This window comes from Tympanuchus pallidicinctus, unplaced genomic scaffold, assembly GCF_026119805.1.
Source record: "Tympanuchus pallidicinctus isolate F22 unplaced genomic scaffold, pur_lepc_1.0 scaffold38, whole genome shotgun sequence".
Lineage (NCBI taxonomy): Eukaryota > Metazoa > Chordata > Aves > Galliformes > Phasianidae > Tympanuchus > Tympanuchus pallidicinctus.
Window position 1 is genome coordinate 208,300 of NW_026294756.1, and position 26,216 is coordinate 234,515.

At 59.3% G+C, this 26,216-nt stretch overlaps 1 protein-coding gene across 3 annotated transcripts; it reads left to right on the forward strand.

Moving 5' to 3' along the window:
* The first annotated feature begins 227 nt into the window (after window positions 1-227).
* GNG7 (G protein subunit gamma 7) lies at window positions 228-26,215 on the forward strand. Of its 3 annotated transcripts, none has more exons than XM_052699887.1 (4): window positions 228-342; window positions 7,338-7,401; window positions 24,756-24,872; window positions 25,885-26,215. In XM_052699887.1, exons 3-4 carry the CDS (start codon window positions 24,792-24,794, stop codon window positions 26,008-26,010), a joined length of 207 nt encoding a protein of 68 aa, XP_052555847.1. In that variant the 5' UTR covers window positions 228-342; window positions 7,338-7,401; window positions 24,756-24,791; the 3' UTR covers window positions 26,011-26,215. The 3 variants fall into 3 exon arrangements, with proteins under 3 accessions (XP_052555847.1, XP_052555848.1, XP_052555849.1); XM_052699888.1 differs by having other exon boundaries at window positions 245-367; XM_052699889.1 differs by lacking the exon at window positions 7,338-7,401 and having other exon boundaries at window positions 281-342.
* Window position 26,216: the final 1 nt, after the last annotated feature.

The following is a 26,216-nucleotide window of genomic DNA, read 5'->3' on the forward strand; positions in this document are numbered from 1 at the left end:
TCGCGCCCCACCCGCCACGTGCTTCCTTCCCGCTCATGAATATTAACACACTCATTTGCATCTCCCCGCCTCGCGTCGCCATTGGCTGCCCGTCCCGCCGCTCCTCGCCCGCCCCGCCCCTCTCGTCCCCTCCTTCCCTCCCCTCTCCTCCGTCGCAACCGAACCTGGCGGCCGCGTCTCGCTCCGCCTCCCCGCTCCCATCGCGAGCTCTGATTGGCCAGCGGCGCTGCCCGTCGGTGAGGTGGGCGTGGTGGCGGCAGCAAGCTGCGCTGCGCGGCAGAGCCCCGCTGGTGTCCGGCGGCGGCAGCTCCTCCTTCCGCTCCGCGCGGCCCTACGGGACCGGTGAGCGGCCCCGAGCCAGCGGGAGGTGCGGGGGGGACGCGGGGCAGCCCTGGGGGCGGTGTGGGGAGGGCCGGAGTAGACCGCGGCCTGCTGGACCCCCACTACCCCTCCAGGCCCGGCCCCGCGGCCTGGTGGGAGGTGGAGGGAGGGATGAGGCGTGGGGGGGCTCCATAGGGGCGGCTGTGGGGGGGGAGTTGGGCTGGGAGCGGTGCTTGAGGCGGGTGAGTGGGGCACGGCGGGGTGCGCGGCGGCGAGGCCTCGGGGGGGTAGTGGGGCTGTTGGGGGGGGGGGGGGGCACTGGGGGTCGCGAACCGTGGGAGAGTTTGGAGGACAGCGGGGCGTGGGGGCTGCAGGCAAAGGGAATCCCTCAGAGCCCCCATAGGGGATTTGGGGTGGGGGGGGGGGCCGGGCTGGGACTGCTGTGCTCCCCCCTCTTACTTTCCCCCTCCCTGCTGTGAGTCTCGTGCAGCTGTGGGGCACGTGGGGAGGGGGGGGGGGGGGAGGTTTGTTTCCAGGTGTGGCCTTAATGAAAAACAACGGGGAGCATCAGAGCTGTGCTGTGCCTCCCCACCCCCCCCCCGTGCCTCCCCCCTCGGGACTGGGGGGTTATGGGGATGGCAGGCAGCATTCAGTGTCTGCAGTGACCCCCACCAGGAACCCAGGGTGACCCTATGTTGGGTTATGGCCGTGGGGCAGCAGGGCTGGGTCCCAGTGCTCCCTATGGGGTCATTTGGTCCCGGTGCTCCCTATGGGGTTGCTTGGCCCCACTGCAGCCCCGGCACGCGCTGTGTGCTGGGAGCAGCCGGGGGAGGACCCAGCGTGCCAGGATCGATGTGTTTCAATGGAGCTGATTGTCTGCGAGGTTTTCTTCTGCCATCTGTAGCTGCGAAACAGATGGGAATGGCTCTTTTGTGCGGCCGGAGGAGCGCTGTGGGTTTTAATGATGGACATCGGAGGCGCGTTGGGATGGAGGCACTGCTGCTCTCCATGCCTGCCCAAGCCGGGGTGCAGCACTGAATGCCCTCCAGCCACACGTTGGTTGACATCTGGGATCACCGTAGGAAGGCGTCAGCCCTCGTTAGTGTTCGCCCTGGTTCGCTGAAGGGCTGAAGGGCAGCGGCGGTGCCTTGGCTCAGCCCTTCGAGGAGCAGGCCCTGGAGCTATGGGTTGGCTCAGAGCCGCCCCGCTCCTGCCTTCCTGCCCTGCTTCCTTATCTGTGCCATAACTGTGCCCTGCCCTGCAGCGAGCAGTGCTGGGGGGGAGCACCCAGAGCCAGGCCCCATTGCTGCTCTGTGGGCAAACACCGAGCCTTGGGAACGCTGATCTGTGTGGTTCGGTGTCAGTTTAGGGGCAGCGGAGCTCCTCCTGCCCTTGGCCGTCCCATAGAGCTGTGGGGCTGGCTGGTGGCCATCAGAATGGTGTGTTTGGGCCTGGAATAGCCTCCTGTTCACTGAGCAGCCCCGGGGGGAGGTGGTGAAGGGCAGAACAGGAGCGGAGCTGACACCAACATGGTGGCAGCACAAAGAGCAGGGAAATAGATCCTGATTGCATGGAGATTCCAGCACGGAGAGGGCAGAGCGTGGGGAAGAGGGGCTGATAGGAGTGCTGCGTGTACAGCAGTGCGGGCTCAGCGCTGAGGGCTGCAGTGGGTGCTGAGCTCCCAGAGCTTGGCTGTGCGGCCCCCGGCGCCGATGGATCCCATGTTGGGTTCAGCAATCTCAGAAACAGCAATGCTGGGTCTGGTGAGCGAGCTTTGAGGCGGAACGCTCTGCCTGGCATTGCTCAGGTACCGCTGGTGTTCCTCAATGTGCTCAGCAGAGCTCTGTTGCAGGGCCTGGTGTGCAGTGAGGGCACGGTGAGGTTGGGGTTGTGGGGCTGGCAGCGGCCTGGCCAGCTCTCGCCATGTGCTGCCTGCAGGACCTGCTGCCCGTCCTTCTCCCAGAGGGAGAAGGGAAGTGAAGTGAGAAGGGAGTGGGAAATAACAGCAATAACAGCACAGCTCCCTCCTGCTGCGTGGCTCAGCCGTCGTCACGGTGAGGACAGAGCAGCAAAGCTGGAAAGACCTTTCTTAATAATAATTTGCCTCGTATTTACCTGTCCAGTTTGTGTGTCAAGGGGAATTGCTGGAGTTTGCAGAGGATGGAGAGCTGGTGGTGGCAGCTCGGGTTGGTGGCTGCGCCGTGGCTGAGCTCCGGCCGTGTGCATTGTCTTGCTGCCATGCACGAGGATCCCCTATTATCGTTCTGCATTGCTCTGAAAAAGGCCCTTTCTGGCAGCAGCAGAACAAGCACGGCATTGTGCCACAGCACTGTGCAGAGTGAGAGCACAGCTCAGGGCTGTGGGAGCTCCGGGAGCAACGCTGCTGCTCTCCGTGCATCGCTGTGCCGTCCCGAACGCTGCCGCTCCTGGGGAGCACCGAGTGAATTGAAACCTGGTGGTGGCTGCAGGTGGATTTGGAGAGGCTGAGGATGGCCGTGCAGCAGCTCGGTTCAACGGGTCGGGCCTGGGCGCTCCAGGCTGGGTGGGTTGGGGTTGGCTGTGAGCTTAGAGAACAAAAAGGAGGAAACTCGGGCATGCTGCGAGCGCTGAGACACAAAACAGGAAGCCTGGCGGAGGGCTACGCTCTCATAATTTATTGCATGCCTTTCCCTGCTCCTGCTAACGGCCGGGAGAGAAGTTTCAATGCTCTGATGGTTTTGCAGAGCTGAAAAACGCATCCCTTCAGCTCATCCCCTTCAGGGAGAAAACCTCCATCTGTTTTTGACGCAGACGCAGGAGCCGGGGCTTTTCTTCTTCTGACCCCAAAGGCTTTTTGCCCGCTCCTGCTCTCGCATTGCTCCACCTGTTGTCCCTTCTGGATGCTTTTAACCCACTGCCGTTTGCCCTCAGGTTCTGCTGCTGCAGTTCTGGAGCTCCAGCAGTGCTGCGCTGTGGCTGCGTGTGGTTCTATGGGAGGTGGTTGGTGGTGCAGCCCAGGTTCTGCTCATCTCCTCCAGCCTGAGGTTCTGCTCGCCTCCAGGGCTGCCTGCCCTGCTTGGTCTGTGCTGGTGCTCCTGTTGTGCTGCTCTCTCCATCCCTCGCTGCAGTGGATTTCGTGTTGCTCTGCAGCTTTTCCATCAGAAGAATGCAGCTGGTTGGAGAGGCTCCTTTCCTTTTAGGCTGAGAAATGTGATCATTTTGTTTCTGGTTACGGGACGATGTTTGTAAGTGTGACCTTGGGAGAGGAGCTGTCACAGGGCTGGAGGTGATCACAGGCAATGAACTGCCAGGTAATGCCTCCAGCAGTGAGGTGGGGAGACGTTTCTGTGGTGTTTGCAGAGGTGCAGGTTGGAAAGCAGAGCAGCAGAAGCAGCGTTCCGGGTGATGGCTGTGAGCGGGTTGGTGCTCCGTGCAAGGAGCAGCCTTACAGCCTGGGGATTCGCTGTGTGTGTGCTTGGACGTTGGGTTCCTGGGTGATGGAGGAGCAGTGCAGCTCAGGTTGTCATCGCTGCCCTCAGCAAGGTGAGGGGAACCACAGGGAGGGTGGAACTCGGCGTTCGACACCACGATTTGAGGTCAGCTGAAGTTGCTTTTGTAAGCAGCGGCACACGAGGGTTCCTTGTTGTCACCACAGGAAGCTCAGGGTGCTGATGGGGTGCCTGATGTGCTTTGCCTCGTGATCCCACCCTCAGCTTTTCTTTCTAGGCATCTGTCGGCACTTCACAGAGGCTCACGCACTGCAGTGCAGTTGGTGCCTCTGGTGGTGCACAGGTGTGCAAAAGCAGGTGCTGCTTTAACACTCCTCCTACAGCACGTTACCTGTGTGTGGCATCGCTTCCATTGGTTCCACCTGGGGATGGTTCTGTAGGACCCTGTGTGCAGTACTGGGCAAGGAGGGGGGGCCGTGCAGGGACTTTGGTGGCGGTGGTCCCTGCAGCTGCTTTGTCGCCATGCCCTCAGCACAGCCATTTGCACAAGCAGCCCCTGGCTGTGCTGTAGAGGCTTCTTCACCTTTCTGCACGACTTTATGAGAATAATAAAGAAGAAAAGATGCATTATTTCTCTTCGACACGTGCCGTGCTGGCGTGGTGGAGGCGCGCTCTCCTTCGGAACCAGGCAGGTGCTCAGAATAGCAGCAGCTGCCACGGGCCGGGCTGGAGCAGAGTCGGTGAGTTGTGCTGTCAGTCACAGGAGCACGAATCCCATCCCACCTGCGGATGAGCATTCCTGAAATAGCAGAGGGCTGTCAGCATGCAGCAAGCTGCACTGCGCGCATCTCTGCCCCGCGCTCGGAGCAGAAGGCGAAGTTGCAATGGTTCAGCTGCACGGAGCAACTGCTCTGCAGCACTGATCGGATGAGGGTCTGCTGTGCAGCGGAACCGCGCTGCTTTTCCCCTGGGAATGATCCCAAATGGCAGCTCTTGGATTTTGGGGGTGGCAGCCGCCCCGCTGCGTGTCCGCAGGTGCTGCCAGGTCACATTTCTGCAGGCATCCCCGTGCAGTTGGGTGGATCCCCACCTGGATGCAGGGTTTGCAGCTCCTCCAGCCTCGTGCTTTGCCCTCAGTGTCGTCCTGCCCTCCTTGTCCTGCTGGTAGCTGCGTCCACGATGCCTCCCTGCTGGCGTGTGGGGCTGGGAGGCGGGCTCTGCATCCGGCACTGCTGCCAGTGCGCTGCGATTCTGAAGTGCATCCAAGCTAAAACTTAATCAAATATAGTGTTTACTTTAATTACTCTGAAAGGACGTCTAACCTGTGCGCTGGCACCGGGTTTCAATCTCTTGTTGGCCGTGTGGCTCTGATGCGAACCGTGGGGTGGGAGTGGGGCACAGCAGCACGACTGCCTGCAGCAGAGCTTGGTGTGCTGCTGTCCTCGACGCCTGCACCTCCCTGCTGGCACGTGGCTGCTTTGGAGCTGTGCTGGGAGTGAGTGGGGCTGCGTGGGGCTGCAGTGCTGCTCTGCCACGGAGGCTCAGGGGCTCCCAGGGCTCTGACCGTGGGTTTGTAGCATCCAGGTGGGTGTAGGGATGCCGCCCAGGTCAGCAGGGAAGCAAACTGTTGCTTCTGGGGAAGCACTGAGAGCTTTCGATAAAGAAACTGCAAAAGAGCAAAGCGTTGCTCACTTGGCCCTTCCTAAATGTGCTTTTGGAAAGCAGCAGCCCGTTTGTGGTGCAGCGCTGTGTGGGTGCTGCGCTGTGAGCGTGGGGTGAGGAGGTGCAGAGCAGCACCTGGCTGCGTTGCATTGCTGTGTGCTTCTCCTGTGCTCCTCTCGGTGCTTGGCAGCTGCTGCACGGCCGTGGCACTGTGGGCACTGTGCCTGCTGCTGCTGCTGCTGCTGCTGGAATTCCTAATGCTTTTTTTTCTTTCCTACACTTTAATTTGGTGAGAAACGCCTCTGAGCGCCGCGCTCCTATTCTGGAGAGAGAACAAAATGATAACTGCAAGAGGAGAGCTGGGAGGATGGTGCTGACGGCACCGGGTTTGCCGTTTTCCTTGTGCTCAACCCACAGCCCTGGCAGCAACAAGGGCTGAGGATTGCTGGCCCCACTGCCGGGCCCTGGCTGCAGCAGGGCTGTGGGCAGCTGGAGGTGCTGGTGCTGCAGCAGCAGCTCAAAATGCCCGACCGTGTTGTGGGTGAGCTGTGCTGGGAGGCAGCTCTGGTGACAAATAGGTGACCGCTCCTCTTCTCATCTCCGTGGTTTCCTGCGAAGCCGTGCCCTGGGCAAGGGAAGAGCTGTAACAGGAACAAGCAAACATCCGTGCTTCCTGGTGACTGCGGGCTGGGAACGCGGCGCTGCCTGTAGCTGGGTGCTCCCTGATTGGATTCGTGATTAGATGTGGGGCGGCTCCTGCCTGTCTGCACTGCCCTACGGCCACCCCTGTCCCCACTGTCAGACCCCCAACCCCTTCCCTGCACCCTCTGTGCTGTCCCTGTATCACTTGGGGGGCTCTGTTGGGGCTCCCGCTGCTGCCCGTGCCCCGGGTGGCTGCTGGCACGCAGTGGTGACAGCGTTGTGTCACCGTGCACGAAGGGCTGCAGAGCTCAGTGATGGATGTTGGCTGCTGTCGGAGCGTGGTTTTATCGGAGGCGTTTCCAGGTGTGCAGGTGGGGGTGAAGGTTCCTGAGCAAAGGTTCAGCAGTGAATCATGGCTCTGAATAGGAGCTGCTCCCCAGCCCGCTGGTCCCGCTGTCATAAATATCTGTCCATGCACAGAGCTTGGAGGGCGGAGGGTGACATTGGGTGACACCGAGGGTGGATGTGGCTGGGGGCTGAGGAGGGGCTGTGCCATGACCCCCCCCCTTTCCCCGACAGCCCGAATTCCACATTATCTTCTGCAGATGTCATCATCTGCCCTTCCACAAGGGAAGCAGCGCAGCAACTTTCCCAACCCACAGAGCAACTCTGAGCCTCTCCAGCTCCCCTCTGTCTCGCGCTTCAATTCAGCGTGTGGGCTTTTCAATTTGCTCATTGTGGGGAGGAACAAAGAAACCTAACGCTGCGGATCTGCCTTCCTTCCCCTCTCTTTAGCAAAATCTCTCTTTGTCATTCTTCTTTCTGACTTCCACCAATTGCTCATGCTGTTCTCTCTCCTTTCTTTTGTTGCAGCCCTTAGAAACGCAGGGCGCATCGGTGTGGCTGCTCCATCCCTTCCCAGCATCCCTGCGTGGCTGAGGAGCACAGGGAGCATTTCTCTGCTCTTTGGGTTGCTGTTTCCCTGTGTCCCTGTGTGTGTGGGGCCGCCTGGAGCCCCCCAATCCACCTGCACGGTGCAGCAGGTGCTGTGCCTGCACTCTGCTCCATGGGCACATCCCTTGTGCCCACCAGGGGACAGCCCTGCGTGGCTTTGTGCAGGGCTTGGTGTCCCCGTGCTGTGTCAATGCTTTCTGTAGTAAAAATGAGAAGCGTGGGCTGTTTCAGCAGGACGCAGCACCAAAGCCTGGTGCTCGGGGCACAGCAGGCTCTCCCTGCAGCAAGGTGTTCGTTGGCTGAACTCTCTCCATTTTCCTTTTGTTTCAGGAGAACCGTCCTGAAACGCATCGCCCTCTGGTCGGAGCAGGTGTTGTGAGCACCCTCAGAGCAGGTATGGCTGTGTGCAGCACCACACACCCCCAGGCCCCCCCACATCCCTTTGTACCCCCGTGAGGTGAGCAGTGCTGCCAGCAGCGCTGACCCGGCTGACTGCTGTGTGCAGGCAGCTTGCAAGCAGCCAGCATTTGCTCTGCTTCTTGGAAGCCCTGGCACAGGGGGGAGGGATGGAGGGCTGCTCTTCCCCTGCCCTACACCTCTGTTGCTGGTGTCCCTGCCGTGCTACAAAGCAGCAGCACTGAGTGCCTCTGGTGCTTTGCTTTCAGGCGGTGCAGAGCCCAGAGGGGCTTTTAGGGCTGTATGCAGGGCAGAATCTGAGTGCTAGGTGCTATATCATGCACCCTGTGTTATCTCATATCCTCTCAGCTGTGGAAGGGGAGGATGGTGAAGTCACAGCTTTGGAGGCTGCTGGGTAAGGGGTGCCTTAACCCCAGGCCCATGCACAGCAGAGCTTGGAGCAGTGAGCAGGGTTGTGTTGCGCTGCTGCGGAGCAACTGCTCCAAGCTGCAGGCTCTGCTTCTCCCACTGCTTCACCCCACTGCAACTTTTGGGAGGACGCTGCTCCTGTTTCATTGCTGGGAACTGAAACAGAAAAGTCTATTTGTGAAGGTATTTAGATGCTCCGAGCCCTTTTGCTTTCAATAGGAGGCTGTGTCTAAAGTTACCCAAGGTCACCAGGAAAACCCATTTCCGACGCAGCCGTTGTCTGTAAGCTTTTGCATTCCATTCTGTGATTGCCAACGTGGTTCCACCACTTAATTTAAATAAAATTACAGTGGACTCCAGGCCGGGCACTATCTGCTTTACCATTCCAGGTGAAAAATGGAAAGTTCTTGTACTCAGCAGGTTATTAGTTAAAGCTGACTTACCTTGAATGCGGTTCTCAATGCGCCTTCCCTGCTCCGTCTTCAAAGCTCCAAATCAAAGCCAGGCAGCGTTGCTGGTGGTTTCTGCCCCGTTTCTCAGGCAGCAGGGAGTTTCTGAGCCATGCCAGCAGCGTTGCAGTGCTCAGTGTCCCTCGCAGCCCTCCGGAGCTGCTCTGCAGAGCTCTCCAAGAGAGGGCAGTGTGTCCCTGGCAGCGCAGCGTCAGCCAGCAGTGAGCTGAGAGCACGAGTCCTTACATCAATGTGAGATGCATAATTGACAGGCACGCTTGTTAGCAGACGTGCTGGGAGCTGTGAGTTCTGTTGGCTGTTCCCCAGAATACAGCAGTGCTGCTTCTTGCCTCACTTTCATCAGAAGCATCGCCGTCCGCTCCCCCTGCGTCGCTCTGCCCCGCTTCTTGCACTTGGCATCTCCTCCAGAAGGGAGCAGTTTTCTTGGGGTCCGTGTGGAGCTTTGCCATGAGGATGGAGAGCTGATGTAAAACGTGAGGAAACTGCAGAGAAAAGCAACTGAAAGGGTTGTTCTGTGGTCATGTGTTGCCCAGGCTGCAGCTGGGAGGTTCCGATGCCAGTTGCCATCCCAAAAGCAAATCTCCAAAGGCCATTCGTGTGCCCTGGGTTCCACCCAGCCCTGCTGTGATGTTGCAGCTCAGTGCAGCCCCCAGCCCCGCTCTGCTCCATCCAAAGCTGCTTTCATTCCGTTCATTTCTCCTCCATCCCTGATTTACATGAAGGGCCCTTTATTGGTGACTGATGTCTTGAGGAACTGCCCTATTAATTGCTGCTCCATCAGGAGCTCCTCGTTTCCCAGGGCTCATCAAGGCTCTTCGTTTCCTCGCTAATTGCCTCCAGAAGATAGGGCACTTGTGTAACCCAAAGGCACATTGAGATAACCTCAGAAAGTTGCTCTGACATAAAACCGTATCCCAGGAGAAGCGGCCACGTTTCAAACCACGCCATGAGCCTCACTGCACAGCCTGCCTTCCTCCCCTCCATTCTCCCATTTCTCCCTTTTTTTGGGCTGCAAATTGCTGCTGTGGCTGCTATCCTTTATCTGCTGCCTAAAAGAAGGAGGAGGCGGATTTGGGGGCAAAAGGGGATCGCGCAGCCCAGAGATGGATCTCCCATAGAAGGGCGCTGTTGCTGTGGCACCTTTTAGTTCCATTACTGTCGGTGCGTTTTTTAAATGGCATTTTCCAAACAGCTTAAGGGAATCGGTGTCCTAAAATCAAACCAGCCCCACCGAGCCCTGCTGTTCCCATGGGTTGTTCCCCAGAGCCTTGGGAGCGCTGCAAGATGGGAGCAGAGCTGCAGCCCCACGTGTTTACTGAGGAATGAGGCTCTCCTTTTCCTTGAAAGAATGAACTCTTGCAGATGGAATGCTGCTGTCTGTCTGTGGGGTTCATTTTCCACTTGTTCCTCTTTTGTTCCAAGGAAAAGCCGAGCTGGAGCAGGGCTTCCTGGCAGCTGCAGGCGAGCGTTTGGCTTGCAGGATGCCTTGCAGTAACCCAGCACTGGTCATGGGCTGTGTGCTGGAAGGGGGAACAGCTTCCTGTGGCAGGGGAAAGAGAAGCTGCGTGTCCCCGGGAGGAATGGAGGGGGGAAACGTGAAGCCTGCACCGCAGGCATTTTGCAGCGGTTGTCTGGGTGCGATTGTTTGGCACTGATTTTATTTGCCAGCTCCGGGTGTCTGTTTTTGGGAACAGCACGAAGCCAAACCCCTTGGACACGCAGTCCCTGTGTGCTGAGCTGCAAACAGTGTGACGCTGGCACGGCTTGGAGCCCTGCTGCTGGTCGGGCAGTGCAGTGTCACCCCATGGGTGGCTGCAGGTTGGCTCAGCCCTGGGCTTGTTTCCCCTGCCAGCCAGCAGCAGCGCGTGGTCGTGCTGGGGAATATCGTGTTCTTCACCTTTGCCCTGGGAGCAGCATGTAAGGAAGCGGGGCAGAGTGTATTCCAGCACGCTGAGGTCAGCCTTGTTTTCCCACTCGGAGCAGGAACAGACCATCCCTGGAGCGGCTCTGCAATCAGGCAGAGGCTGTGCTCTGCGCAGAGCCAAAGATGGGGCTGTGCTGTGCAAAGCTGCTGGCTGCCCCTCGTTTGGACCTTCTGGCCAAAGGGCGTGCGGGAGGAAATGCCACCGTGCTCCTGGCGGTGTGTGCAGGGATCCTGCAGGCTGTGCTTTGGGATGGAAGGGGTTTTGGGTGCTGAGCTGGGCACAGCAGCAGTGTATATGGCTGCTATGGGCTCTCAGCGAAGCCCTGTGCTGCCCATGGCTGCACGCAGCTGTTCTCAGCCCAGCACAGCCCATACAGAAGGGCTTTGGGCTGCAGTGGCTCATCCTGAGCAGGGCCCCGAGCCTTGCCTGCAGCAGGGATGGAGCATCTTTGGCATTTGTCACCTCTCACAAAGCACCAGAGGCACTTTAACAACTGCAGATGCCTGGCGGGGCTGAGCTGCTTGCTATTTAAATCTGCTCGCAATTTAGAAGCAGCAATTATTTTTTTCGTGCCCTGAAATCCCACGGAGCTGGAAGGGGGGGGGAGGCTGAGCTCTGGTTTGGTGCAGCTGTGATTTACGGGGGCAAGTTCCCCTTCAGCAATTAGCAGAAGGCAGCGGGATGCTGGGAAAGCAGTGCTTGCTCCTTTTCCTGATGAAGCACAAAAGGAGGGCAGTGCATTTGGTGATGGGTCCCTCCAGGCTGCTCTTCCTCACCCCTTCTATGGAGGACCCCGAGGACAGGATGTTTTCCCTACTCCTGGTGCCCTTCAGCACTCTGCATGCTTTCTGCCCTCCCTTATGCTTTATTTTGGGAGGGGCTGACCAAACCCCCCTGAATTTCAGCCCTTCCTGTGAGCTGGCACTGGGCACAACAGCGGGGTGCCAGCGTTGGCATTCACCATTTGGGTCTGAGGGCACGTGGGCTGCTCCCTGTGCAGTGCTGGCAGCTTGGGGGGCCCAGACCCCGACCCCCATCCCTCTGCCCTTTGCTCTCTGGAGCCCTCACCCCTCCTTGATGTCCCGGCCCTGTTCAGAAGGCTTTCCCTTCTGCTCATGCAGGGTGGCATTGGGGGCTCCAGCGAGATGTTGGTGAGAGCTGCTGTCCTCCAAAACCAAACCGAAACCGAATAACCCCTATTTGGCAAGAGGGCTTTTCCTCATCTTTTGATTTACTGAAATCCAAAGGCGATGGAGCAGAAGGGGCCGGGCAGCGCGTGGCCCAAAGCCCAGCGGACGGCGAGTGACGTTGGTTTTGTTTCTTAAGAAATGTGTTTGTGCTCAGAGCTCGAGCAGAGCCGCTGTCAGCTCCGTGTTCCTGGCAGCCGGCCGCATTGAGCAACGCCTTCCTGGCAGCAGGGGGGGCCGTCCTGCTCCTCGTGGGGATCCGGACCCTCCCCCAATCTCCCCCCTCTTGCAGCCATTTGGGGTTTTTGTGTTCTTTTGCTTAAAACCCCAGCTGGCTTCTTTGCTCGGCCGCTGTTCTGCAGCAGCCCTGCTCTGTGCTGCCTGCATTCCTGCCTGCTGCTTTGGCGGCGCTGGCTGAGCACAGCTCTGCAGAGCTCTGTGTGTTCCGTGAGGATTATTAAATCATCCCTTCCAGCCGTCCCCATACAAACAAGTCAGCGCTGAAACATTATCTGCAAGCGCTGACTAACAAGTCCTGTAATTAGTCATCTCCAGTTAATGAAGGAGCGCGGTGATTAAAGCCTCATGACTTTTCTATAGAAGAAATGAGTTAAATACCAGTTGCGCTGCATCAGGTTGCCCAGAGCTCACTGTGAGCTCAGAGCAGTGGGAAGGTTTGGGGTTGCTCTGTCTGTTCTGTTGTTGTTCTTCCACCAATGCGATATTAAGGCTTGGTTTAAGCTGGAACTGACCTCTTTGGCTGGCTGTGCTGCTCTGACGCTGCATAGAACAAAATAATTGAGGCGTTTAGCAGCAGAGCATGGGGCTGCAGTGTGTGAACACGATGTTGTTTTCATCGCCTCTGTCTTTACAGAGCTGCATTGGCCTCAGTGCTTCCCGTGCAGCCCTGATCCCCGTGCAGCCCTGATCCTCATGCATCAGCAGGCAGCCCCATCTTTCAGCCCCGCGTGGGAAATGCAGCCGGCTTCAGCATGAGACGCTGAAGGCAGAGAGCAGCAGGTCTGCCCCGCAGCTCTGCTGTCCTGGGGGTGGGTTTTAGGCCAAGGGTGCTGTGCGTTGGAGCAGGGGAGCCTTGCAGTGCCCAGGACGGGGTTGGAGGGGCAGAGCGGGGCTCTGGGCAGCTCTGGATCTGCGCACCCAGCAGGTGAGGTGCCGAGCACACGGTGCTGCAGCTCCCAAACCCCGCTCTGCGGTTCTGCATGCAGTGATGCTGCCTGAGCTGCAGAGGGCTCTGCTGGGCCGCCTAAGACTCGCGTGGCTCCCGACTCAAAAGCCAGGCAACTGCATCCTCCTGCAAGTATTAACGAACCCACGGGCGTGCTAATGAAGCAGCACGTTAATAAAGCAGCGTGCTGCCGCTCGGACTGCGGATGCTGCTGCCGGGTGGTGCTGGGGGCACAGACCCCATAGGTGACCCACAGCTTGGGGGGTGGCACGGGGCGGCCCCCACTGTGGGCACTGCTGCTGCCCGAGGGGCCGTGCCCTGCGCTCCCACCGCAGTCTAGACAGCTGACAGGCAGGATTCCTCTCCTGTTAGGTAAGCAGCACGGAGACGCCCAGTATGCAGATTCCCAGCCGTCGTGTCCCTGTGTAACATTCCTCAAACTGCCTAAATAAGGTGCTGTTTCAGAGTGAAAAATCACAGCGAGGCTTGCGGGCAGCTCTGTGTCGCCTGCAGAGTGTCCCCGTGTGCCCCCTCTTTGGGCACAGAGCTCCCCGTGGGGCTGGCCTGGCTCCAGGAGGGCCGTGGCAGCGCAGACACCTGGGCTGCCAGAAGCACGAAACCGCAGCCGTGATTCACAGCCCCTCTGCACAGAGCGAGGGCGGTGGAATGGATGGGAGCTGCTGGGAGCTGCTGGCTCCTCGCTGCCCTTAGGTCAGAGCCTCTCGCTTGCTGTACCACACAAGCAGCAATTTCTGAGCAATTAGTATGCTTTATAATGTGGTTTGGTAACTTGCACCTGCCCTCCTGCCCCCAGCCTGGAGCTGCTCCGTTGCTTCGGAGCACGCGGTGTGACCTGAAAGGGGCCGGGGCTGAGCTGGGACGGTGTTGGGTCAGCGCCTGCTGCGTGGCACAGCACTCAGTGCTCTTCTCAGGAAAGCACAGGGAAGTTTCCTGGCCTTGGCTGTGCGGTGCAGCACGTGGCTTTCTGGGAAGCAGCCGAACGCTCGGCGCAGAGCTTGGTAAACACCACGTGGGCTGCTGGGGGCTGATGGAAACACAGGCAGGGAGGGTCAGCTTCCCTCAGGGTGGCCCTACAGCTGACACTGCTGGTATCTCTGTGCGCCAACGGCTTTTGATTGCTCCTCTTTCTGAGGAAGGAAGGAACTGTGCCTTTGGAACGTTGCGCCATCCCTCCTGTTGCACTGAGCTGGCTTTATTTGGGGGTGAGGTGTTGGAGCTGTGGTGCCCACGGAGCTGCAGTTGGGGGCCCTGTGTGCCTGCAGCCCCCCCAGCCCTGCTCCCATGTGTGCACACAGCAGTCCCTGCACGGCCATCTCATGGCGCAGGGTCCTGACTCCCACACCCTGGGTGCCTTGGGGGCTCAAACAGAGCTCTGTCTGCAGATCCCTTGGGCTCCCAGACACCTTTATGGGTTGCACACGCCATCCCAGCCCTCTGGTATTTCAAACCGAGCTCCTGCTTAGGAAAACAAAAGGGATATTGGCAACTGTCAGTTGCTCCTTTCTGTAACTCACTGGAATCCCCAAATACCATTGGGCTGAGTAAAGGCAGCTGCCATCTGACAGCTGGCTATTTCAGTTGAAATCCGAAAGGAAAGTTGCTTTTTTAAGCCCTGGTGGCAGCTGTCAGCAGAGCAATCCCTGCTGGGGTGTTTCCTCCTCACACCTGAGCTGTTCTTTCCATCCTTTCTGCCTTCCTGCCAGCACTGCCTGGCTGTGTGAGGTGGGAATGTTGCAGACGTGCCTGGAAGGGATGGGATGCTCGGCGATTTGTTTGGGGGCTGCGCTTCCAACCCTCTGGCACATCCCTATTGCTGGGGCTTGGGGCAGCCATGGGAGGAGGAGGTAAACCCAGAGCCCCCGAATGGGGACTGCCAGCATCCCGTGGGAGCTCCCATGGAGCACTGCCATAATCAATGATGAAATGGCACCGATTCTCAGCGTTGAGAGCTCTGACCGTGAAGGCTGAACCCGGTTCCATCATCTATGCTCAGAGCTTCCCAAACCCCAGCCTTCTGAGATTTGCCCTTTCCCTGCTTCCTCTGCAGTGATGCTCCGCGTCCACAGCCTCTCCTTGCAGCAGCTCTCAGCCCTGTTGGGTGTTCATACAGCCCCCAGCCTGGGGACGGGCTCAGCTCTGCACCACTTACCTGCTAAGAATAACTCCATAGAGCATCTGCAACACAGCCCAGGCAGCCCTGGTAGCACGGGGACGGGCAGCAGCATGCACATTTCCTTATAAAGCATTGCTACGGCTGCAGCACGCTGCCAGGAGCTCCTCTGCTTTTCCTTTCCCCGTTGCAATTCCCCCCCTCCTGGCAGCACTGCTCAGCACAAGGCTGGGGCATTGCTGGAAGCCCTGCAGGGTGTGTGCCAGCACTGCAGGGGTGTGCTCCATTTTTCATCCCGTTTCAGCCACCCCAGAAACAAAAGGAAATGATATTGGAGCGTGTCCCGAGCAACACTCGCTGCCCTTTCTCGTTGGTTTCAGTATGAGAAGGATGTGAGTCATGCAAACTGCTTTTACAGGCTCTGCTTCTGCAAACCAGTTCTGCTCCTCGCCGTTCCACTCTTTAGGGGAAGGTTTGGTAGGAGAGCTGCCCGTAACCCACAGCACTCCTGAGCCCCATCAGGAATCTGCCCTGCTGATGGGGGCCGTGGTCCGGCTCTGGGCTGGGTGCTGCTGGCACGACTGCAGCACAAGTTGCTCCTCTTTTGTTGTAAAACCTTCACTTCAGCAAAAAAAAAAATAGTTGCTCAGTCTGCAAACGCATTGTGTTGGCTACTGAGATAAGCTCAGACCTTCGGATTGTCCAGAGCAGAGTTTTGCCAGCAGCCCTCACTGCGTGATGGTGAGCGGTGCATCTCACCACGGCTCTGATGGCTCTTTTAATGCTTGCAAATGATCTCAACCCTTCCAGTGGGGTCAGAGGAGATCTTGCAACAGGTGATCCGCAGAGGAATAATAGTGAACTTTGCATTGTGCAAAAGGTTGCTCTGGGCTGGCTGCTGGCCTTGTGCAAGCACAGTTATCAGCAGCACCCAGGGTCTGGCTGTGTCACGCTGTGTGTGTGCCCGGGGCAATGCTGAGCTCTGCAGAGCCTTTGCAGGAGTGCTGTGCTGAGCTCCCCGTGGGGTTGGTTTGTTCCCCAGCTCTGTGCTCGTGGTCAGAAGAAAGCAAAGTGCCAACACACGCAGCCCCCTTCCTCCCCTCCCAGCTCCTTGAAGCTCTCTTCTAGGAACCGAGTTTCTGCAGCGTGTGCAGAACTGCCTGCTGCCTTTTGCAATCAGCCACAGCCATGGTGGTGCAGACAGCCACGGGGGGGAGGGGAGGGGGGAACCGAGGCAGTGGCAGGCACTGTGCATGACTTATAGCATAATTGAGAGGGTCCCAATTTAATATGGCTGGGGAAAAAAAAATAAAAGATCTGGGGCAAAGAGTCCCTGCGGTGTGCAGGCGGCTTCCTTCGGCCTCAGAGCTTCTCAGCACTGCTGTGGTAACACAGTGTCCCTGTCCTGTCCCCATCTCCTCCTTTCCTCGCTCTCCCTGATGGCGTCAGCATGAGCTCTGTGCCGTGCAGGTAGGAGCATGGAAGCACTCCCCTGCTGCTGCTGGAGCACCTCGCGTTTTCCTGCACACACACACACACACAGTTCAGTTTCGGGCTCAGTCTGGGTGCTGCTCTTGGTTCTGCAATTAGTTCACAGCCTTTTGTTTTCATTGGCCTTGGGGAAGTGACCTCTCCTTTCCCACAGCCTTTCCCAGCTGTGCTCCCACGCTGCTGCTTGGGGAGCCCCACGCAGAGCCCCAACCTGGGCTGGATGGTGCCCATGGGCTGCACACCAGCGCTGTGCTGCTCGACCAGTGGTAGACCAATATTTAACCAATGGTTGGCCAACAGCTGACCGTGAGCCAGCAGTGTGCTCTGCTGGCCCAGAAAGCTGATGGTTTCCCAAAGAGGGGCCAGCAGGGCAGGGAGCTGCTTCCCAGCTCTGCTGTGCAATGGGGAGAACACAGCCGGAACACTGCGCCCAGTGCTGGGCTCCCCTGTTCCAGGCAGTCTGGGAAGTGCTGGGAGAGCCAGTGGGGGTCTGGAGCTCCTCCTGGGGGGGCTGGGAGCCCCAGGGCTGTGCAGCTGGAAGGCTGAGGGGGATCTGTGCAGCTGCTGCAGGGGACAGCTTGGGGGGTTGGTTGGACTGGGAGAGCTCCAGAGTTCCGTTCTGATCCCTGCTTTCTGTTGGTCTGTGATTCTGTTTGCTCTTGGCTGGCTGGGCCATGCTCTCAGGGCTGTGTGAGTCACGTTGCAGAGGGAGCACAGCTTCTGTCTGGCCGTCTGTCTGCCTGTCTGTCTGTGTCTGTCGGGCCCAGCATCCACCCATTCCCTTCCCACAACGCGCGGGAGGCGCTGAGCTCGGTGCATCCCTGTGGTTCAGTGACTCAGGGAGCACTCAGCCCCAGCAGCCAGGACACCCCAAACCCCAGCACGGTGCTGAAGGCGGCCCCTCCCTGCCAGGGGGCTGAGATTAACAGAGGTACAGACACTGCTGTCCCAAGGGTGGGCTGCTAAGCTGTGCTCTGGGCACCCAGTCCCTCCGTGCCCTGCAGGTGACACCGCTGCTGCTGCAAGGACAGCCCCGTGCACCCAAAGCCTGGGCTCTGGGAAGCACAAAAGGGCTCACAGCAAACACAAATGCTGTTTACTGGTTTCCAAACAGAGCACAGCAATGACTCAGAGCTGTGGCCGCTGTTGGGGCTGAGCTGAGTGCCAGCCCTGGGCAGCAATTCCTCCTCGGCCCATCGCTGCCACACGGCTGAGCGCTGAGAGTTGGGGCTGCTGCTCTGCCGCTGCTGTTTGCCACGCTTGGCTCTCAGTGTGGGCGATGCTGGGTGGGATTCCCCCCCCTCAGCACGTTGCCATGTGTCCTCGCTGCGGGGGGGCTCAGCCCTCAGCTTCCTGTGGGAGAGGGGACTGCAGATCGAGGGGGGGGGGGGGGATGCAGCAGCACGTGGGCTGTTTGCTTGTGGTAATGAGTTCCCCACGTGGGAGGGGAGGCCCTCAGTTCTGGGGGAGCTCCATTTGCTGCAGCCGTGTAATATTGTGGGGTTTAAGTGCCCCATTTTGGTGCCAGGACTTCCCAAGGTGTTTGATCCGAGTTTGGCAGCGTGGGAGCCCTTCGTCTTTGCAGAAGTCGTTGGGTTGAATGCGTTATCGAGGTGAACTCTAATGAGCTGAGCCCCGAGAGCCACCTCTACCACCCGTGCAGATCTCAGCTCTGCACACATTTGCATCTGCCCTGCAAAGCTTCTCCTGGCTGTGGGTCGGTTGGGTCGTGCAGAACCCCTCTGTGCTTTGGGGCAGCTGGGACCTTTCGGGGTGCTCTGATCCCAGCACCAACCAAGCGTGGGGATGCAGAGCACAGCTTAGCAGCCCACCCTTGGGACAGCAGTGTCTGTACCTCTGTTAATCTCAGCCTCCTGGCAGATGGAGCACCGAAACCCCTCCAGGTTGATGCGATGCACCGATGGCAGCCCGTCCCAACAGCACCTGCAGCTTTTGGGCTCCCTGAGCTCGGGGCCCTTTCCTCTCCCATGCAGGGCCAGGTGGGGGCTGAGCGCTGCTCCCCTCTGCTGCTGTGCAGCAGCACCCAGTGAGCACCAGCCCTGGGAGCTCCGTGCTGTTTCCTCCTCCTGGAGGCACCGTGGGCTCTGCCACGGCTCTGGGGGCTGGTGTGGGGTGCAGGGCTGCAGTTTCCCACACCAGGAGTTAACCAGGGCATCCAGACAGAGCTCTGCTGACGTTCAGCAGGCGCTCAGTGCTGGGGGTTGTTATTTTAGCTGCCTTTGTTCACAGGGTTGCTAATATTCCCAAACGGAGCGTGCTTTTCTCAGCAGCATCTGCGCCATGCAGCTGACTCATGTGCTCTATGAGTGAGGATGACAAATGGCAGCGGGGACAGGCAGCTCTGCGGGGCCGTGCTGGGGGGGGGGCTGTGGCCTTTTGCTGCCAAAGGAACCCATTGGGGTTTTCCTGGGGGCTGAGGGAAGGTGAGCATCCAGGAGGAGCGTGGGGAGCTCAGTGCTCTCAGCTCCTGGGGCTCGAGGAGCATCTGTGCCTGTGTTTGGGGCTGGGAGGGGGTGGCTGCTGTGGTTCTTTGTGTGGATGGGAGGTGTAAAATGAAGCTGCCTGGTTTGGCTTTGAAGTTCCTCTTGGTTTTCAGCAGAACATCCCCGTTTTCTCTTAATTTCCGCTACAAAAAGCACTTTTTTAATTCTTCTCTAAGGAGGCTGCTGACTGAAATTGAAGCCCTGGCTTCAAGAAGTGGTACGGCTTTGATCCCTAAATGCAAAAGCTGGGAAGGAGATGGGATTAACGTGATGACTTCTGCAGATAAACATTTGTGAGCTGTGTGTGTGAGCTGAACAGCAATTAGGAGGGCAGAAGCACGTGCCCTTGGATTGGCTCCCAGCTCGTTAACCTGCAGAGTTCAGCATCCTGCCTACTGGTTCCAGACAGAAGGGTGGGAAACTATCCTGAATCCCCTCTCCTTTCCCCACAGTGAAGGGAGCTCCAGCTCCCAGTGTGGTGAATGCCCTCCCAGAGGTGTTCCAGCTCTTCCCACAGCCCCGTGGGGCTTCTCCCAGCACTTCCCACTCTGCCTGGAGCTGGGGAGCCCCACACTGGGCACAGTGCTCCAGCTGTGCCTTCCCCACTGCAGAGCAGAGGTGAGGAGCAGCTCCCTGCCCTGCTGGCCCTGGGACCCCAGGGAACCGTTGGCTTTCTGGGCCACCAGGCTGTGCTGCTGGCTCGTGGTCACCCGGTGGTCAGCTGTTGATCCACCAGGACACCACTGACACCACCAGGTCTATCTGCTGCCTCATTGGCCACCAGGACCCCCACGTCCATCTCTGCACAGCTCTCTTCCAGCAGCACAGCCCCCAGCACGTGCTGTTTCCCCCCAGATGTAGGACCCTACACCTGCCCTTGATGAACCCCACCGGGTTCCTCTCCTCCCCTCTCCATCCCAACCCCTCTGCATGGCAGCAGCACTGCATGCACATCTCCCTGGCTGCACACCCTGGCCGTGCTCAGTGCCCTCAGCCCCAGCTCTGCTTTGTGTCGTCAGCAGATGCTTTCCTTTCCTTCATCTCCCCACCACGTGGGTGGCAGTGCTGCGTCACGGCTCTCTGGGTGCTTCCATGAGCTCTCTTTGCTTTCTTCCTTTTCTGTCGTGCACTTATTGCCTTTGTTTTCCAGTGCTGTGGCTGATGATTGTGCAGCCAGGCTGGGCTGGGAGACACCTCTCACCACAAAGCCATGTGTCAGAGGTTTGCCTGTTTGCAATCTGCAAACGAATGCGGAGCCTGCGTGCAGCCTTCTGGGTTCACTTCTCTTTAAGGGATTTTTTCTTTATTTCTTGTCCTGTCCTGGTTATAAAAACCCACTTCCCATACGGCTGCCAGGGATTAGGGGGGCTTGCTTTGTGCCTTAGAAGAGCAAACTGCAGTGTTTACATTTGTGGAGGTTGGATGAGGTCAGCGCTGTGTCATCAGGAGGAGGAGGAGGAGGAGGAGGAGGAGGAAGATGCCCGTGTGCCCAGGACAAGAGCATGCACAGTGCTGGGGCTCTGCTGTTTCTTCCTGAGCTCGTTTTAGCAGCAGTTCCAATTGAAACCAAAGTGGCTTTGAGCCACCCCAGCAAACCTAGGTGAGCAATTCCAGCCTTCCTCCTCTTATCTTTTAGCCCTGGAGTCGCCGGGTGGCTGCGACTCAGCTCAGGTTTGTCTTTCGGTGCTCACTGCCCACATCTGCACTGGGTTGTGCTGCAAAGGAGCACGGAATGCAGGGGAGAAGTGATCCTTCTCCACCAGAAAAGCAGTGTGATGAGCTCCAGGTCTGTGTCCTTCGCAGCACAGCTCTCCTGGTGCCAGGCTGGAAGAGGTTAAGTCCAGGGAAGCGAGACCAGGTCTGCTTGGAATGCGAGGAATTGACAATTAGCTCCCTTAGCAAAACAGGGCTGCTGGAAACTGTGCTCCCTGCTTGGTTAAGACCTGTCTCCTTCACATGAGGTCCTGCAGACAGCCAGGAGCCAGCTGCAAAACAAACCCCGAGCGTCGCCTGCCTTCGCGGGCCGTGCTGAGGTGGGATGGCAGGGGGCTGCGTGCCGTGCGCCCCCCACGTGTCCCCCTGCCATCCCAGCGTGGCCCCCCCACGTATCCCAGCCCCGTGGCCACCGTGTGGTGCTGGGAACGTTCCACAGCCCTGCGCTGAGCCCAGCTCGTGCGTTCTGCTTCGCATGAAAGCTCTGAGCAGCGTCAGCCCCACGCGCTTCTGCACCCTTTGAAGCGGTGCTGGCTGGGTGCCTCCAAAGCGTTGTGGTGGAAAAAAAAAAAAGGAAAAAAAAAAAAATAATAATAATAATCCCATTGTGCTTTACAAATATTTTGGTTTGGTTTTGTCCCTGGTTCTCTCCGATGCTCCACAGCTCTGTGGAAGTTTTGGCTCGCGGTGCTGGGAGTTCAGCCCTGCAGCTGCCCCGTGGGGGGTGATGTGAGCCCCAGATGTGAGCCCCGGGTGGGTGACACATCCTGCAGGTGGGTGATGTGACCCCCAGCTGAGTCCAACGTCCCCCAGATGAGTGACACATCCCCCAGGAGGGCGGCACGTCTTTATCAGCACGGATTTTCTACCAGAACCCATCAGCATTCCACCTTCCAGCCAGGGCTGAGCGATCTGCCAGGCCACGACTTTACAGTTTCCCCTCTGCTTCCAGCTCTGCACCGTGCATGTGGAGCTGACAGGCAGATCCTTTGGGTGCACTGTGCTGTGCTGGCTGCTGCTGATATCTGGGGAGCCCCAAGCTGCCCACCAGAGCCCCCAAGCTGCCCACCTGAAAGCCAGCAAGAAGCTGCAGAGTGCAGCCTGTGACCTGACTGTGCTCCATCTGCAGCATTCGGCACCCAGCTCTGCGTGTCAGTGCTGTGCTGCTCCCCTGTGTGCTCACAGCTGCAGGGCCTGAGCTGACAAAGCTCTCCCACAGCTGACAAAGTCATTCCCAGTTTCCCAGTTCCCTGCTGGAAGGGAACGGCTGCGTGGCCCTGCCATAACAGCTCCGTGTGCTGCTTCTCCTGCCTTGCTGCAGCGGTGACACTGCAGGAAAGCGTTTGCCTCCACCTTCCCTTTGTTTGCAGGTTTGCAGGCAGCTGCAGAAGGAGCTCACAGCTGAGCAATGGGGAAGGAAAGCTGTTGCCTTCACGCAGCGTGGGAATGGAGCAGCGTGGGGCTCTGTGCCCAGGGCTGCCCCCATGGTGCCGGGCTGTGCGCGTGGCCCCGTGCCCGGCGCTGCACATGTGAAGCTGTTGGGTTGTCCCACACGTTGCTCTCTGACCCCTCAGGAGTTGATGGGAAGTGCCGAGGAGGGTCCCACACCCCCAGCATCCCCCTGCCCTGCCCTGTGCCACAGCCCTGCCCTGCACCTTCCATTTTTAGCCTCCGCTTTGTTCCCAGCCTCAGCCTTTCCAGGGCAGTTCCCAGAGCCCTGAGCTCAGCCCGGAGCTGCGCCAGCACTGCGTGACTCCTTCCTGGAAGAGGCACAAAAGAAAGCTTCCCCCCCCCCCCCCCCCCTCCCCTTCCTCAGCAGATTCCGGGGCCGTGTGGGAGTGCTCCTCATTGCAAACCCTCACATGATGCTGCAGTCATCGCGTCAGCAGAGCTGCACGCCGTGGGGAGGGGTTGGGGACCAAAGGTTTGTTGGCACTGAGTGGTTTCTCAGCACAGGGATGGAGAGCTGAGCTCCAGCTTTGGGTCTCTCAGCCTTGGTTACCTGCAGGGTGCTTTTGGCCGATGGGGAGGGCGTTGGTTTTGCGTGGTCCCCAATCAGATCCTTCCAACCCTCTGTGCAGGTTTGGGTTCCTGCAGGGCAGCTCTCTGCTCTGCACACCGGGTGCCATCAGCGTGCAACACCAGCAGCAAAACAAAACCCCGTCCTTGTGAGCAGCTGTGAGCTGAGCAGATTCACTGCTGCTGCCTTCCTGTGCCTGCTGCTGAGCAATTGGTGCCTTGTGATGCGAAGGAAGGGTCCAGATCTCACCTGCGAGCTGGGGACAGCCCTGCTGGGTGTTGCAATGGTGTGCAATGGCTGCGCGCGGCGGCAGCCCTCGTTGACCCCCCCAGCAGTGCCAGGGCTTTGTGCCACGCGGTGACGATGGCTGCTGTGGTTTCGGTGGTGCCTGGCCCCTATTTTTAGCTGCTTTGCAGCGCCGTTTGGGTGCACGCGTGCATAATGGCTGCAGTCAGCGTGGCAAACAAACACAGCTTCTTTTTTGCACCGCGCACAAAGGAAGAGGACGGCGCTGGGGGCGCTGCAGAGGGGCTCCAGCCTCTTCCCCCGCCACACAATGGCCGTGTTGTGCCTGCAGGGGCTGATGTCACCGCACAGCTGGGAGCTGCACGGAGCCAAGCGTGGGCCCTCAGCATGCAGCCTTGCACGGCTCCTGGTTGTGGCCCTGTGCGGTGCTGCGCCGCTCGGGGCAGCGGGGCTGTGAGCAGCGTGGGGCTGTTGGGGGGTTTGCACAGATGGGGGCCGAGCTCAGGGCTCTGCAGGGCTCCGGGTCACGGTGAGCCGAGTGCATCAGCACCTTCTGTGCAGGGAAGGGCCGGGAGCTGCCAGCTGCTGCTTTCTGAAGCCGAGCACCGCAGCCCTGCAGCTGGGGCACCAGTGCAGCCCTGCCCCGTGCTTGCAGCAGGAGTGTTTTGCAGCGGCGGTGTTTGCAGCAGGTGTGCAGAATGCACCCGAGGCTCTGCTCGGAGCTCAGGTGCTGCAACAGAAGCAGAGAGCCTGACCTGCTGGGCTCCTGCTTGAGCTGCACAAAGCGTGCAGCCTCGTGTGCGTGTCTGCGGGCTCGGAGCTGAGCTGCAGGCGTGCAGCCTGGTGCGTGCAGCGCTTGGGTGTCTTTTGCAGCTGCACCCAAGCGTGGCTGAATGCAGAGCTGGGGAGAAAAGGGAGAAAAAACCCAGAGGTGAGCAGAGAGCAGGGAGGTGGCACTGAGCTGAGCTGTGAGCACAGGGTGGCTCAACCCCGTCCCGTTGCCGTGCTCCAGGGTGGCTCCAGCTCTGCTGCTCTCACTGAGCTTTGTCCCACAGCCGCACAAATCAGGAGGTCTCTTAAAGAAGGGGGGAAAAAAAAAGACATAAAAGGGGGAAAAAAAAGTGCTGCACTCGGGGAAAAAAATTCAATGGCTCATTCAGCTGTTAAGCTGCTGGTGCAGGAAGTGTAAAAGAAAAGTGGAGCCTGCTTTGTTCTGCCCAGACGAGGAGCAAATGCCGTCGCCCGAACAGCCTTCTTCTGTTCCAGAAAAGCATGAGGTCACCTCCAGCGCGGGGCTGGGGGCTGCGATGCACCGCGTTGGGCTGCGTGGCGCCACCCCAGCACCCAGCCTGCACCCACAGCCACCCCGCTTTGGTTCTGAGCCGTTCCCCCCTCGTCCCACCCCCGAGCACCTCCAGGCTGTGCGGTCACTCCGTGCTCTGAGCTCAGCTCAACGCTCCGAGCTGCCGGGACGGCGGGGGGACGCAGGGCTCCGTCACCAAGCCAGGCAGCAGGGCATCCCTTGGGTGCTGCTGTGGGGACATCCCTGCATCCCGGGCTCTGAGCAGTGGTGATGGCTGGGATGTGCTGTGTTTGCTCACCCTGCTGGGAGCGGCCGCTTGCAGCTATGAGAGGCACGGCAGGAATTCCCAGCGCCGTGGGGTCGCTGTGTGTTCGCCCCGTGCTGCAGTCGCAGGTGGCACCGGGGTCATTGAGCCGCCGCCAGCCGTCAGCGCTGACGTCCCTGCAGCCCCCTGCCCTGCAGGCCCTGCTCTTCTCAGAGGCATTGGCCAAATGGCAAATCCACATGGCGGGGCTGAGCTGCAGCACCTCGCGGTGCCACACATCCCCTGTGCGCAGCCCTCGGTTGCCCACCTTTGCGTCTTCCCCCCCCCAGCAGCGCGTTTCTCTGAGCCCCACACGAGCGCTGCTGCGAGGAGAGGGGAGCTGGAAGCAGGAGGCCTTCAGCCACCAGCACGACCCCCTGCGTGTGGGGTGAGGAGGGGATGCAGCCCCACGCTGTGCCAACCCTGCGCCCCTTGTGCTGCAGGATCCTCAGCGCTGGGCCCGGCGCCGATGGCAGACGATGTCGACCACTAACAACATCGCTCAGGCCCGCAAGCTGGTGGAGCAGCTCCGCATCGAGGCCGGCATCGAGCGCATCAAGGTGAGCACAGGGCCCTGAGAGGAACAGCAGGGACCCCTATGGAGCCCCATAGCGCATGGACCCCCATAGAGGAGGCATCTCCATAGCACATGGGCCCCTATGGAGCCCCATAGCGCAGGGACCCCCATAGAAGAGGCATCTCCATAGCACATGGGCCCCTATGAGCCCCATAGCACAGGGATCCCCATAGGGGAGGCATCTCCATAGCACATGGGCCCCTATGAGCCCCATAGCACAGGGATCCCCATAGAGGAGGCATCTCCATAGCACATGGGCCCCTATGGAGCCCCATAGCACAGGGATCCCCATAGAGGAGGCATCTCCATAGCACATGGGCCCCTATGAGCCCCATAGCACAGGGATCCCCATAGAGGAGGCATCTCCATAGCACATGGGCCCCTATGGAGCCCCATAGCACAGGGATCCCCATAGGGGAGGCATCTCCATAGCACATGGGCCCCTATGGAGCCCCATAGCACAGGGACCCCCATAGAGGAGGCATCTCCATAGCACATGGGCCCCTATGGAGCCCCATAGCGCAGGGACCCCCATAGAGGAGGCATCTCCATAGCACATGGGCCCCTATGAGCCCCATAGCGCAGGGACCCCCATAGAAGAGAGGCTTCTATGGACCCCCATGGAGGGGACCCCCTCATAGCACAGGGATCTCTATGAACCCCCAGTAGCATAGGGATCCCTGTGGACCCTCATAGCACAGAGACCCTCATAGCACAGAGACCCCTGTGGAACCCCATAGTGGGGGGGATCCCCATAGCAGAGGGATCTCTATGGACCCCCATGGACAGGGGACCCCCAGAGCACAGGGATCCCTATGGACCCCTGTAGTGGTCTGGACCTGCACTGCAATAGGCACGGCCATAGGGAACAGCCCCTGACAGCCACGCAGCCCCCATCCCTCACATCTGGGGTGTTTTTCTCCTTTCCTTTTTCATCCCTCACCTTCAGGACAACCCCTCCAACCCCTCTGCTCACCCTCTCTGCTCCCTTCCAGGTCTCCAAAGCCTCTTCGGAGCTGATGAATTACTGTGAGCAGCATGCCCGGAGCGACCCTCTGCTGGTGGGGGTGCCAGCCTCCGAGAACCCCTTTAAGGACAAAAAGCCCTGCACCATCCTATAGCCACCCCAGCTGCAGTTTGTGCCCCCCAGGCAGGGCCAGGCCGGACCCGCTGGCACCGCGCAGCGCCGAGGGGTAAAGGCCAAACATCGGCTGCTGCGCTTCCATCCGTGGGTGCTGCGGGTTGGGGTGGTGGTGGAGGGTGCTGAGCCGAGGGGGTGAACATTTCCAAGTAACACAAAAGAAATAAAAGGGGGTTGGGGGTTGGG